The following is a 15061-nucleotide window of genomic DNA, read 5'->3' on the forward strand; positions in this document are numbered from 1 at the left end:
CGTTGCTTTTGGGTTGATTCACCCGACTGTCCATGCACTGTTAGAAAATGATAGTTTTCACCGGCACCAAAGGTGCTTTGGCAAGTATCTCTGAATTTTGCTGTGTCAATGCACTTTAAGATTAACATTTTACAGAGGAAAAATAAGTTATTATTTACTCATTATCGTAATAAAGGATATACATCATAATGCACTTAAAGTAAAGTTTGAATCTACAGGGTCAAATTAATTTAGACTAGCGCTCTCTGTTTGGTGCCGTGTGCAGCGTCGTGACGTCAAGTGAGCGACAAAGCCACCGACGCCGACGCACCGGGAAGGCATTTTTCGGGGAACCTCATGCTCAGTAATTCAGATTGAGTTTGTGGTTGTTCAGAAGCATTTCATGAAAATTAGTACCTGACGTCATCTATTCAACAACGACAAAAGCAAAGATGACTGATACGCGTGAGTATAAGTGATGTATGTTAGCGCATAAGGATAATAATTTTGTCCGTAAATCCCAGGACCCCGCACAGTGGCGGCGGTGGCCATCTTGTTGGATTGCTTACGGCCCCATACGACGCCTTATGAATGGTAGATAGTTTGTTCTCATATCTCATGACTGTCCTCTCGTATGTATGTTGAGGGTGGTGCTACGGGCATAACGTTTGTGTTAAGGAGCGCGGCCAATGTTACGGTGACAAAGGCGGCATGGTATGATAGGCGGGGAGGAGGCATGTCGAATGAACGCCACATTGATAATTTTTACATTTTGTTTGGCGGGTGCTTGTACTGGTACTGATGTAAAGGAAAAATAGTTGATGAAAGTGTAGGAAAATTTAAATGCCTTTTCTTCGAGTTTAACGAATAATTTACCTGGGTGACCCATCGAGGCAGTTTTATGTGCTCATTTTCAGATGACTTACAGTAGGTATATTTTAAGCCTTTGCCTTTAGTTTTTGATGTTTAAATTTCATCAGAATGTTAGAGGTTTGTACTGGAAGTGCCTTTCATAGGACAATGTACAGCAGCATAGGTCTATGATAGAGCTTGTTGTTGTTGTTGCTGGCACACTCTCCTGTCCAGGAGTTCTGTTTTACAATAGATGGCGTTTTTTCTTTTTATTTATTTATTTATTTATTTTTATATCCCTTATCTACTTTAATTGTTCCTTTCTCATATTTAGTATTGTACTCCGTAGTCAAAAAAATAATTCCTTCCCTAAACTTTCCCTTTCGTCGAAGGAGTTTTGATTTCAGTTGGTATCGTATCCAAAGAGATTCCCTTGAAAGAGAAGGGAAAATGTTCAGGTTGGTAGAGCTAAAACAACCCGTCCTGCTGATATTTGGGATGCTGGAGTGTTAGATTTATAAACTATATGTTTCATCAAAACACGCATATCTCATGCTGGATAATGAAAACACAACACATTTGAGATGTAGGAGGTCATTGCCACATGCATACTGTTGGTTTGTATTCAGCCATAAATGCCAATCTGGCCAGCACTGCAGTGGTGTTCACTCTTCAAGACAGTACAGTATTTTGGTAAATTTTATTCGAGGAATATTATTATCTCTAATGTTGTTATTTGTAAGTTTTTTTTTTTTTTTTTTTTTTTTTTTTTTTTTTTTGACCAACTTCTGGGCATAGGCTTCACAGCCTGCTTTCAAGGCCCAGTAGTCCTCCTACGTACCGCACACCTCTACATGTCACCACTTCGGCGCTAACACCCACCATCCATACTGAATACATGCTAGGGCTGTCTCATACAGGACTGGTGTATTGGTATTAGCGGGGGTATTTTTACGACATGTCGGCGGGGCTTCTGGTAGATCAGTAAAGTCTGATTTTCATGAAATTCAAATCCTTACACTGTTCCCTGCCCCAGCGGGATTTGAACCCGGGTCCATGTGACCTTGATGGCAGATCTTTCTTTACTAGGCAAATTAACAAGCAAAATATCTTGTAAAAAAATTCTCTTGTGACCTTGGCCATGATGTACCGGTATAAGATTCATCAATGTCAGATTATATAAGACTATGAATATCGGAGGTACTACATCGTCTGCCCTCTTTGTGTGTGGCTAAACACCTCAGCCGACATGGGTAATGCTTTTAAAGATAAAAATAGCCTTTAAAAATCATTATGGATGTGTGGAGGGTAAAGTGCTTGAAAGGGTACAACAAGGAAGAAAGATTGCTGGTTCCTTGAAAGCTGTGATAAGAAACAGGGAAGTGAGCATGGAGGGGAAAGAGTTACTACACAACAGTATTATGATACCGACTCTAACATATGGAAGTGAAGCTTGGACCTTGTTGGAGGGACACAAGTCAAGAGTGAAAGCAGTGGAAATGAGCTATTTGAGAGGAGCATGTTGAGTCACATGGAGAGACAGAAGGAGCGTTGTGGTGTTGATTTGGATGTGATAGAAAGTGTTAGGAGAAACACAATGAGGTGGTTTGGCCATGTGGAGAGGATGATGAGTGAAAGACTGATGAGTGTGTATATGAGTGAGGTGGAAGGGGAGTGAGGGAAGGGGAGGCGAAGGATGAGATGGAGAGGTATATGAGAGAGGGGTGTGTGAGCTGGGAGCAGGGCAGTGAAATGGCAGGGGTCAGGGCAACATGGAGGCGATTTGTTTGTGGCCACCCTGTATGGGATTAAGGTGTCTGGCAATAGAATAGAACAGAAAAAATAAATCAGTATAACATAAATTTTGTTAATAAAATTGTACAGCACCTTCCATCATAAATGTATTTAAGACAGTAAACTACAAAACGCATAATACTTTAAGGGATTTCTGAAGAGACGGGTCAAATGATTGTCGAATTCCAATAATTTTGGCTGCTCGAAGGGCAGACCTTGCCCTTTGAGCAGCCCAGAAAGGGAAGGATTTATTTAAGAATACCAATTCTGCAAATGATGTCCCTCCTATGCATAGAAAAGGGTAGAAAAAGTTTAAGAATATGGGCAGAAGTCACTTTCTTGGTTAGGTGAGGACCTTCTAGACAGAGTTCTTACAATAATGATATGGTTCAGTAATGAATGTCAAAATTATACATTTCCACAATGTTGTAGGGTTACTATGATAATCAGGATGTGCAAGTGAAAAAATATATATATATATATATATATATATATATATATATATATATATATAAGAGGGATTGCTGAAATTTTAACCAGTATGGTAATTTTTTGCATATGCCATAGGCTAGGATTTCATGATAATTATTTAGCATTGCAGGCAAGTTTGTTAGACATTACACAAACCAAGTACAGTAAATCCCAGCATAACTGAAAATCATGTATTTTAGCTCTATCACTCATGCTGTGGTCTCAAGTACAGTATGTGGGTTTTGCAGTAAGTACTGTATTGGTTTGTGTTGTGCTCTGCATAATGTATTATCTATGTGTAAGGCAGTGCAACTAGCTGTAGATATTACTGTACTGGTAAATATATATTTTTTCATACATCTCCCAACATCACTAAACCTTAACAAAGGCAGTACTGTACTTACTGGTAGCAGGAGATTATAAGATAAAGTATTCGTAAACATGAAAGGCCTGTTCAGTTGCACCCAGCCATTGTTCTTGGAAAGTAAGTCTTGAATAGCATTTAAAGAGCAATCCATGTTTACAATCTCCTGTGACGATGAAGACTGATGGACGCCATCTCGGAATGCCATTTTTGGCCCAGAATTACCCATATTATTGCTGATATCTAAACCTGACCTAAATTTTCATAACCCAACATAATTCATCCAAACCTTACAAATTGTATGGTAATGTAACCTAGCATATCCTAACCTAACCCCCCCCTCCATATTGATATGTATTTTACTTTTTTATTGATGGACTGTGAGAATGCACTTTGTACACCTTTACATCGTCATTGAGTCAGTTCAAAGTCAGGTCCTATGTCTCCTTGATGATTACCAAATAACACTACTGTAGTTTATTTGTGGTATTTCCAGGCAGTTTTATTCATCTTTAGTTCATCATTAAAGGAATTAAGGCTGTATTTAACCCCTTCAGCATGAGACGTCTCTCTAAGCAGAACAAAATTGTCTTGAGGGGTGGGGAATTAGGATTAAATGGATTATGGTAATAGTTATGACCATCTGTGTTCTAGGACATTTGGCCAAATTTCCAGATATCTAGAGGAAAGCATAACATAAAAATATCCATTTATGGGTTTCTTAGTGTCAGAATTATGATAACTTGGCTGGCTGTAGTGAAGAAAATCCCTAATTGATGAAAAGTACAAAGAAAGTCTAGAGATACTGTACCACAATTACTTTACTCATCATATAGCCCCTCCCCCATACCTAATGATGGGGTCATATGCTCCCTTCGTACAATGCTCTTTCAACCTGCTCAGTCTACTGTTGGTTGCGTAGCTTTACCATCCTCCTTACCTCATTTTCTCACACAATGTACTGTACCATACCTGTCCACCTTGACCCACCACGTCTCATTGTGCCTTCAAACTTGCTTAGATATACCCTTTTCCCTATCCTGTTCACACCCATTCTCTCCACTTGACCATGTCACTTAAGCACACTTTTCTTGACTGGTATTCACAGACTTTACTGCTCCACATGTCGTGACTATTCTGTATCCTGTCCACTCCTCGCACTCGACACGCATTCTTCAACAACCCAGTTTCCGCTACTTGTACTCTTGACTTTTCATTATCATGTTACACCAGTCTTACATCCATGAGTGTAGCACAGTTAAAGTGGAAATGTATCTACAGGTTGCATAATGCCAAGAATAATGTAAAGTGTTGTAACAGCATCACTAAATGCTTAAGAATTAGAGACTTCACCAGGTTCTGTTTCAGAAATCTGCCACTGTAGTCGCGACAGCGAGAGGTGGCAGAGAAGCTCATCCCACTCTCTTCCCTCTGGAATGTCTGTGATTGGTGGATGGTGGGGTGGGAGGTGCATGAGTGAGGTTAGGAGTCCATTTGATGACCAGTACAGGTGTACCGTCTAATCTGGAAAGACATCTTCACCTGCCTGGTGCTACTCTCTCTCTCTCTCTCTCTCTCTCTCTATGTATGTATGTAGCCTATGTACGTTTTTTCTAACATTTTGTTGTGATGTGTTTTCATTATATTTCATAATCTCTTTTTTCATGGTGTTGAAATGCAAAGGAAAATACTGTATTTATCATGGTGAACTTATGCAGTCAGTATCCCATTATAAGGCTCATCAAGTCATCTGTAATTCATCACCGTATTTAATAACCTTAAATGTACTGCATCAGCCTCCCCCCTTCAACCCATCTCTGTCTGTCTGTCTGTCTGTCTGTCTCTCTGTCTCTCTCTTGAGCGAGCAAGCGAGCGAGCGAAAAAAGGAAACATAAGAGGAGTATTGATAAAGAATTTGATGTAGAGATAAGTTTCATAATACATAAGGAAGAAGGAAGTTAAAATGAAAGGCAGCCAAGAGTGTGTGTGACCTGAGGAGGGAGGCTAATTCTCAAGGGACAATATATTCTGGTGTGTGTGTGTGTGCGCGCATGTGTGCACGTTCCCCTCTCTCACTATCATACTCCAGGACTTGTAAACTTTGTTCCACGTCAGTAAAGTCATCACCGGTATATGCAATCCCTCCACGTATATATATACTGTATAATACAGTATATATATATATATATATATATATATATATATATATATATATATATATATATGTATGTATGTATACGTTTTTGCTTAAATTTTGTTGTGTGTTGAGAGAGAGAGAGAGAGAGCAACATAGGGAAGAAAGGGTTAAGGAGTGGGAAGTATGGACAGGTGGATCTTGTGACCTGTGATTCCCTTCAGCCCTCCATGACAATCCCCAGGGACGTGAGTGCAGTGTGAGCCTCAGAGAATGTTTGCCTTTGTTTCCTCTGTATTTTGCATCATGACTCTTCACCTCACCTTTCAGCTGCTTTGTCTGCTTGTCCGACGGAATGCATTGCTTTTGGCTTGGGATGTATATTGTATGGCCTTTCTAATGCTTTATTCTAAAATATAAACTTAGCATACCTGCGTTCAATCGATTAAAAAAAAAAAAAAAAAAAAAAAAAAAAATCGACGCAGGGGAACAATGTTTTCACAATGAGCGATGCTCCTGTTCATGTTGGTTTAAGCCAGTTTATTCTCTCTCTCTCTCTATGTACTGTATATATATATATATATATATATATATATATATATATATACTGTACAGTAATCCCTCTGATATCCGAACGCCCAATATTCGAACATCCCCACTAACCGGACATAATCGTCCTGGGATCCAGTATTCCCAAAATGGGCCAAAAACTGCAAAAATTAAAAAAAAAATTGACTTTTTTCCCACCCGTAATTTGAAATTGCCGCCTGGCGCCGAACAGCTGTTACACCATGGTCCCTTCACCCCTTCCTTCCTCCCCCTCCCCTGTCAGGGTTGCCATTTGGTATTTTACATTACCAAGTGTGGGCCAGTTTGGTAATGAAAAATTCGTTTGGTAATGAATCAGAATAATGCATTACCAAATGGATTTTTCACATGTATGAGGATACACAGGATGGAGATGGTGGATTGCTTGCTCTCTCTGAATAATCTGCTACCCTACATAGTGTGAAAGTAATCAACATGGTGTTAATTATAAGAAGAGTGATTACATGTATTTCCACTTGTATATATAATTAGTGAAGAATAAATGCTAGCTTTATGAATTTGGTAATGAAAAGTTAAATTTGGTAATGAAAGTTGAGGAGATTGGTAATGTGGCCGTTGCGATCTGGCAACTCTGTTACCCCGCCATCATCAACAGTCACAGCTTAACTCCGATCGAGAGCAGATGCTCAAAGCTGTTCAAGTCACAGGTGCTTGTTTTTTGTGAATAAACTGCAATACCTCGCCACTAGAACACACAGGAATTTACAGTGTTGTGCAGTGTTAAGAAATTAGAATTTAGAGTGCAGAGGATTAACTGTGGATGCAAACTGGCGGTTCAGACCAGTCCAGGAGCCAGGGACTTGTAAGTGCCCAGGATGTTTAATATTGTATAAACTCACCTCTAAAACCTCATTTTGTGGTTCTTTTGCATTTATATCACTCTCTTATGTCCCTTATTGGTGTGATTTGGGTCTTAAATAGGTGCTATGCATGTCCAGAGGGAGTTGTATAGGTGTTTCTCTGAGTTAGGGTCCATAAGTACAAGTCCATAAGCTGGGGCCCAATATCCGGACAGGACCACTATCCGGACCTGCCTATGGCCCTATTATGTCGGATATTGGAGGGATTACTGTATATATATATATATATATATATATATACAGTATATATATGATGCATGTATATGCTGTATGTATAAATATATGTCTGAATGCATGCATGTACCCCCTCCGGAGCGACGGGGTAGGGGAGAGAAGAAAGGGGCTTAGGAGTGACAAGTATGTCCCAGTGGACCTGAGCTTGTCATTACCACTCCCTCAAAGCACACGTGTTTCTCTCTCTCTCTCTCTCTCTCTCTCTCTCTCTCTCCCCCCCCTTCCCTGATTTTGGCTTATGGTATTATCCTGTCCTTTCTAATGTTTTACTCCTTAAATGTTTTTGGCTGGACTTTCATATTCTAGAATATCAACATGCACACCTGTATGTATTGTGATATACCATAGGTAATAGTGTGTGTACACATATTAAGTGCTGTAGCAATAAATAAAGCTTTGAACCATGGCGATCAATTTGGTGACGGTACTATGAGGGAAATATAAGCGCTCTCACACCTCCCCATTCTGCCCATCACCGTAGACCAATCAGGGACGTGAGAAGGAAAGCCTTTTCCTCACTCCTTCCTGAGGGAGGTGCTTCTCCGTCACCTCTCGCTGTCGCAACTATAGGTTCGCTTCCGTTGCCCAGCTCTGATGCGGGGTAGGCACTGAAAAAGTAGCCAGTGCTTAATTTCTTTTTAATTTTGACACAAAGTAAAACATCCCGAAATATATTTTACTCGTCAATTTACCCAGATGGCATGATATACTACAAAGAAATTACAATATGGGAGCCCTCTGATTATATATAATGTATTATAAGTGTCATTTTGTAAACTCAGCGTTCGTCAGTTTACTTATCTCTGTAAGCATAACGTAGAGACAAAACCTAGGCAACTTTACTAGAACCGTCCATAAAGCAAGATAACAGTGATTAAAATAGTTGTCATTCGTTAGTATCCACAAAAGAAAATAAATGTGTAGCTGCATATTTATCAACACCTTTCGATGTGCTGCCCTGCCTGACGTATGACTTTTCCTAACAGTACAGACCTGTTGGACGTCTTGGTCATCTTAGTAACCAAAGTCTAACATAAATAATTTTAAATGTTTCCCTGGCTCCATTGCACAGTTTAGTAAGTTTACACTTCAACTCCTTGTACTCTGCTGTGGTTATAGTGTCGTACCTCACTGACGTTTGTTTGGATTAATGTGGCTGATTCACCAACTAAGCAATTGTTCAGGACATATTTTCAATGGAACTGCTTACTTCTTTAAAGCATGCTAAAACACACATCAGAAATCCTAAAGGTAATCTCCTTTTACTAACTGCACACAGTTTATTCAAATATACAGTAATCCCCCCACTATCCATTGTAATAGAGGCAAAGGTGTGTCCGGAAAGTAGTCCCGTCCGGATAGTGGGCCATAGCCTCCTGGACTTGTACTTATGGACCCTAACCTACCCTGACTCAGAAAAACACCTATACAACTCCCTCTGGACATGCATAGCACCTATTTAAGACCCAAATCACACCAATAAGGGACATAAAAGACTGAAATAAATGCAAAAGAACCAGAGAATGAGGTTTTAGAGGTGAGTTTATACAATATTAAACATTCTGGGTACAGTACAATCCCTGCTATCCGGTATCCAGACAAACGGAATACTCAGAAAAACGGAAAAATTCAAGGGCTGGTAAAAATGTCAGTAAGTCATAACTGTGCTCCAATTTGAATGGACCGCCAAACTGCCATTTTATCGTGTCATGCGAGGCTGGGTGAAGTCGGAGTAAACGAGGTGAAGGCATGTCTGGCTTATGTAGATCCCTAGTAAAACCTCTTAACTAGTCCTCCTCTTCCCTCTTTCCCGTACTTGAATTCAGTCTTCCTCCACACCCTCCACAATTTCCACAAATCACCAGTCTGCTTTTTACTGCCAGACAGTAAACAAGCTCTTTTGCTGTTGTGTTGCTTTGATGGACGGTAATTTCAACACTCCAAAATGCCTAAAGAGCAAACTAAATGTAAGCGTGTCGTGCTTACCTTGAAACAGAAGCTGGAGTTATGCAATAGACTTGAAAAAGGCGAACATTATAAAACATTGATGACTGAATGTAATGTAGGAAATTCAACGATTTATAATATCGAGGCCCAAGCATCCAAGCTCAATGAATTTTTCATGAAAAGCGAGACAAGTAAGTCCATTGAAAAAAGGCAGTACTCTTCATCGTTCGAGTGGTTTTGCTTAGAAAGATCTAGGGGAGCACCTATTTCTGGTCCTCTTATACAAGAAAAAGCAAGAGAGTTTCACAGTAAAATGAATATGGAAGTTGAGTGTGATTTCAGTATTGGATGGTTAAATTGTTTCAAAGACAGGAATGGAATTTGTAAACCAGACATCTTGGGAGAGAGCATACAGCAAACGCCGGTGTTTTTCTTCCTAACGGACCGACTCTAACTTTTCATTCATTCATTCATTGCCAGACGCCATGTATCCCAGACGGGGTGGCCAAGGGCTTAGAGTTAATTGTTTTACAGGGAGGGGCACTAATCCTCCACCAACCCCACTTGACACGTAGGGATGCCAACAGCATCTGGTGTTCCCAGGCGGTCACCCATCCAAGTACTAACCAGACCCAACACCACATAAATTCATCTTAGAATGCATGTGTGCTGGCAGAGATGGAAAAAAAAAAATGTTAATAGGAATGAAGGTTTACTTTGTTGGAAGAAAAAAAAATAATATGCTTGCACTTCATATGTACATAATGTATTTTATTTTGTGCAAAACAGCTGATCGGCGGGTGAAGGGTGGAATGGTGGCGGTCAGTCGGGGCTGGGACCATAAACAAAGCTTGTGTGGGGGCACAGGTGTCGTGATAATTCTACAGTGCAGTCACCAATAAATGTTCAAGATTTTATTTCTTTATTTTTCCACTTTTATGAGTACAGTACATACAACGAATACTTCAGTAGTTAACAGAATGGTGCAAAACTGATGAGTGGCGGTCAGTCGGGGCCGGGACTGTAAACAAAGTTTATGTGGGGGCACAGGTGTTGTGATAATTCACCAATAAATATTCAGGATTTCACTTCTTTAGTTTTCCATTTTTATGAGTACAGTACATACAACAAATTATTCAGTAGTTAACAGAATTGACGTGCATTTTGCGGTACTGCAAGGCATTGCATGCACATGCATTATGACCATGGTATGTGTTTACGAGGCAATTTTTCAGGTGGAACCTCTTAGTGTGGCCTCTGGTATGAGTGGTGAGTACCTGAATTGTATTTACTGCTGTGATAATTATCGTCTTTGTATGGATTTGAATATCAGAACTACGGGGAAAATCTGTAACCGGGAAGGTAAATTCCCCAAGCCGCCCGGTTAACTGGGATTGTACTGTACTTACAACAAGTCCCTGGCTCCTGGACTGGTACTTATGGACCCTAACCTAGCCTAACTCAGAAAAACACCTCCCTACTGCTCATGCATAGCACCCAAGACCCTAATCACACCAATAAGGGACAAAAAAGAGTGAAATGAGGTTGTAGAGGTAAGTATGGAAAATACAGTACAATATAGAACATTCTGGGTACTTACAACAAGTCCCTGGCCATCACGATGAATAACCAGCCTCCTCTCAGACTCTTGACAGTAAAAAGGAGTACCTGAAGCAACTGCTGTACACTGTACATGAAGTCTTGCACTGAACTTAGTCATTTGCACTCAGAATTCCATTCTCTTAACACTGCGCACTCTAGTCTTACTTGCGCTCCATTGCACCTTAATGAAATAAGTGTTGCACTCTGCATTTAAGTCTTTGCACTCATAAATCCATTTGCGTAATATTTTACACTCGTCTAATTTTCGCTCCATTGAACGTCAATAAAATCAGTGTTCCATTCTGCACTTTAGTCTTTGCACTCACAATTCTAATTTCTTAACACTATGCACTGTTATCTTCACTGCACAACACTGTAAATTCCTGTGTGGTCTAGTGGAGAGTTCTTGCCATTTAATCACTGTCAGAGTCTGAGAGTAGCTGATACAGGTGGCCTAGGGGTGCGTCGCTGGGTCATGGTGATGGACTACCCACTGCAGACGACTTTGAAGACAGGCGCAAACTCACGTCCAGTGGTGACTCCACCGTGCCTGATGTGCAGGGCTGTGGCTCGGAGGATGAGGGCCTGTCTTGGGGAGGCAGTGGGGTGGAGCCAGGGCTGGGCACAGCGGGGGTCACGGGTCTGAAAAAGCTGTCAATGGTTGATTGACACAAGGAACGACTGTTTTGGCGATTAATGATACGCTGCCTGAAAGCGCGCACTTCCTCCACAAGTCCCAAGACCCCCATCTCCCTGTTGCAGTCTGGGTGTTCCAGGTAGTTGAGAACAAACTCTACGTGTTACCGGAGTGCGCTCAGCTCGGGGATGGCTGGAGTAGTGTCACGCTGAAAGGAGTCCGCATCATTGTCGCCGTCCTTGTCGGAATCTTCTAGCTGGGTACTGACACCTGCAACTGAAGATACGATCTCGATATCAGACATGGTCCGATACCCAGGATCGCCCTCATCGTCATCCAACCGCTGGCCTCGCGTTTCCTGTCCTTCCCTGCGCTTGTCTTCATCCTCGAGAACAACCATCACCTCGTCCAGGAACTTCCGTCGGTACAACCTCTTCGTTGCCATGATCACTCCTTGGTCCATTGGTTGGATGAGAGCAGTTGTATTAGGTGGCAGAAACATGCACCTAATGCGCCCATTCTCAGCCACCAAGTCCTTGTCGCACGGGTGAGCAAGTGCATTGTCGAGGAGGAGGAGGGCCTTTACCTGGTCGCGCGGGATTCCCAGTTTCTCTGTCTGGTAATGGATGACCTCCTTGACGAAATGGTGGTGGAACCAGTCTTTGAAGATGAGGCCAGTGAACCATGCCTTCAAAGAATGGTACCAGACGACAAGAAGGGCATCCATCACCCCATGAAGACACCCAGGCTGCTTTGCACGGCCAACAATAATGGGCTTAAGCCAGTGCATGCTGTTAGCATTGGCACAACACAAAGCAGATATCCGTTGCTTGGAGAGCTTGTGGCCAGGTACATGCTTCTCCATCTCCTCGGCTAGAGTGTTCGTTGGCAAAGAACGATAGAATAAACCTGTTTCATTAGTGTTGTAGACTTGACTGAGAGTGAGGCCCTCCCTGTTGGTCAAACGCTTCACCTTGTGCCGAAACTCCTCTACTCCATCCTTGTTGGCGTCCAAAGCTTCGCCATGGGCCTTACGGTTGGTAAGGCCATGTCGTAACTTGAACGCGAAGAGCCAACCCTCGGATGCCTTGAAGTCTGGGGCGTCGTGAAGCCTTGCGAACTTCTCAGCAGCAGCCTTCAGCTCCGTGCCACGCACCAGCACGCCAGCAGCACGTTGCTGTCGATACCAAATCAACGTGGAGTGGTTGACTTCTGCATACCGGGGAGTAAACATCATCTTCCTCTCCACGTTGCGTTTGCTCTTCGACGAGAAGTCAGCCGTATACTGCATGAGTTTGTCACGGGATCTCTTGATATCAAAGTAGATCGGGCCAGGTTGAATTCTCGAAGGATGCGTGAGGTTGACCATCCCGCGTCCACCTTGTCCAATACTTCCCTCTTCTTCCCCAGAGTCAAAACCACTCTCTTCCTCTTCTCAGGCGGCAGGGCCATCATCACACACACTAACAAGAGGCAGGAGAGCAGCAGCAGAGCCTGCAGCAGGTAGGGCACCACCACAAAAGCGAGCACGTGGGCGGCCATGATCATGAGCGTGCACTCTCAACAAGAGACTGGCGGTAAGTGGGGAGGATGCAGGGGTGCTCTAGCGGACATCGGCGGAACTGCGCACCAAAACACAGCTTATCCGTGCCGCCTGTGCCGAGTTCAAATTATGGGGGAGGAACCCCCACCCCACCCCCGAATATTTTGCGATTTTTGGCCCATTTTGGGAATATTGGATCCCGGGACCAAAATGTCCGGTAAGTGGGGATTTCCAGAATGTGGGCGTCTGGATAGTACAGGGATTACTGTATGTAAGTAGACAGCACACTATTTTAGTCCCCAAGCTAAGTTTCTTTGAAAGCCTGGTTATTCTTTCTTTACATATATATATATATATATATATATATATATATATATATATGCTTGATTGAATAGGAAAAAATATTCCTATAGATAGCAATATTATTATAAACTTAGTATTAGGTACATTTTCACAGGTCTTTAAAACCCCGCAAAAATATTTAATCGAGGCTGGGCGACACTAGACCACCTGGTGGCAGACCTCTGAAACGGTTTGGTGAAGTCTCTAATTGTATACATAACCTGCAAACTTGATTGCTCAGTCCCTTTATGCTCTCTCTCTCTCTCTCTCTCTCTCTCTCAAAGCCTGATAATAGGACATCAGCTGTAGTGAATGGATGAGCTTATGTTGGGTTAACAATATCTGGTTCAGTTGGTATTCTCATCCATGCATTAGCATTTAAGCAGATATAAATATCAGTAATTATCTAGTAATGACAACTCCCCCTCCCCAGTTACTGAGTAACCAGACAGACTGATTTCTTTAAATATAGCTACATCCATCAATCAATTGATCTTTTTGGAGAAACTCATGCAGTAGCTCTTGATATCTCTAAAGCTTTCGACAGAGTATGGCACCGTTCCCTGCTGTCCAAACTCCCTTGCTATGGACTAACGTCTTTTGTTCCTTTGATTTCTTCTTATCTTAGTGACAGGAAAATAAGAGTAAAAGTAGATGATGTATATTCGAATTTCCACTCAATTAACACCGGCGTGCCGCAGGGATCAGTTCTGGCGCCAACCCTATTTCTGGTTCATATTAATGATCTCTTATCTGTCACTCACAATCCCATTCACTCATATGCAGATGACTCAACACTACATAGTTCATTCACACTCAGACATCCATTTACAAAGTCTAATATCTCTACCTCTCAACTCAATACAGCCATCTCCATAAATGAAGATCTATCTACAATCAGTGAATGGGGACAAAACAACCTTGTCTCTTTTAATGCTAGTAAAACTAAATATATACAGTTTACCAATAGACAGATATTGCCAGACTCGTACATTACCTTCAGTGCTACTAATATTCCCATCTCCAAAAGTATTGAAATTCTTGGTGTCTCACTTAACAGTGCCCTCAGCTGGACCTCTCATGTCAGATCACTTGCTAAAACCGCCTCAAAGAAACTTGGATTATTGTACAGAGTCCGTAACTTCTTCGCCGATGAGCAGTTAGCTATAATTTATAAGAGTCATGTGCGCTCTCAGCTTGAATATTGCTCACCCTTGTGGAATGGTTGTGGAGAGGTTGCATTAAGGCAACTAGACAAAATTCAGAATAAAGCTGTTAGAATCATTAACAACCCTGCCATTACATATAAACTACCTCCCCTGCAAGTAAGAAGGAATGTTGCCTCCCTTGCATTATTTTACAGATATTTTTTTGGCAAATGCTCAGACGAAGTTGCGTCCATGGTGCCACCTCTCCATGCCTTCCCTCGTGCTACACGGGCATCTGGTAGCGCTCATGACTGGAATGTCACTCAACCATATTGCAGAACTTCTGCCTATCAGAATTCTTTCATTCCCCGAACTGCATCTCTCTGGAACTCGCTTCCCCAGAGTTGTTTTCCTCCAAATTTCAACCTACAACTCTTCAAGTCTAACTGTTACAGATATTTTATGAACAGAGGACACCAGTAATCTGGTGTATGGATTTTTTTTTTTTTCTCCATTTTTTTTTCCTTCCTCCGTTCTGTTATTAA

General features: G+C 41.8%; 1 protein-coding gene across 4 annotated transcripts in view; it reads left to right on the forward strand.

Annotated features, from left to right (window-relative positions):
* Positions 1 to 265: 265 nt before the first annotated feature.
* LOC145398413 (uncharacterized) overlaps positions 266 to 15061 on the forward strand; it is a 32386-nt gene continuing 17590 nt past the window's right edge. For 3 of the 4 annotated variants that reach the window (XM_080271289.1, XM_080271292.1, XM_080271290.1), the window contains exon 1: positions 266 to 444. In XM_080271289.1, the coding sequence (XP_080127415.1) occupies positions 432 to 444 (13 nt within the window). In that variant the 5' untranslated portion in view covers positions 266 to 431. The remainder of the gene's footprint in view (positions 445 to 15061) is intronic. The other variant, XM_080271291.1, reaches the window with a different exon arrangement.

Source organism: Coenobita brevimanus, chromosome 45 (assembly GCF_032717465.1).
Source record: "Coenobita brevimanus isolate Jiangsu-jjx chromosome 45, ASM3271746v2, whole genome shotgun sequence".
In the NCBI taxonomy this organism is placed as follows: Eukaryota; Metazoa; Arthropoda; class Malacostraca; order Decapoda; family Coenobitidae; genus Coenobita; species Coenobita brevimanus.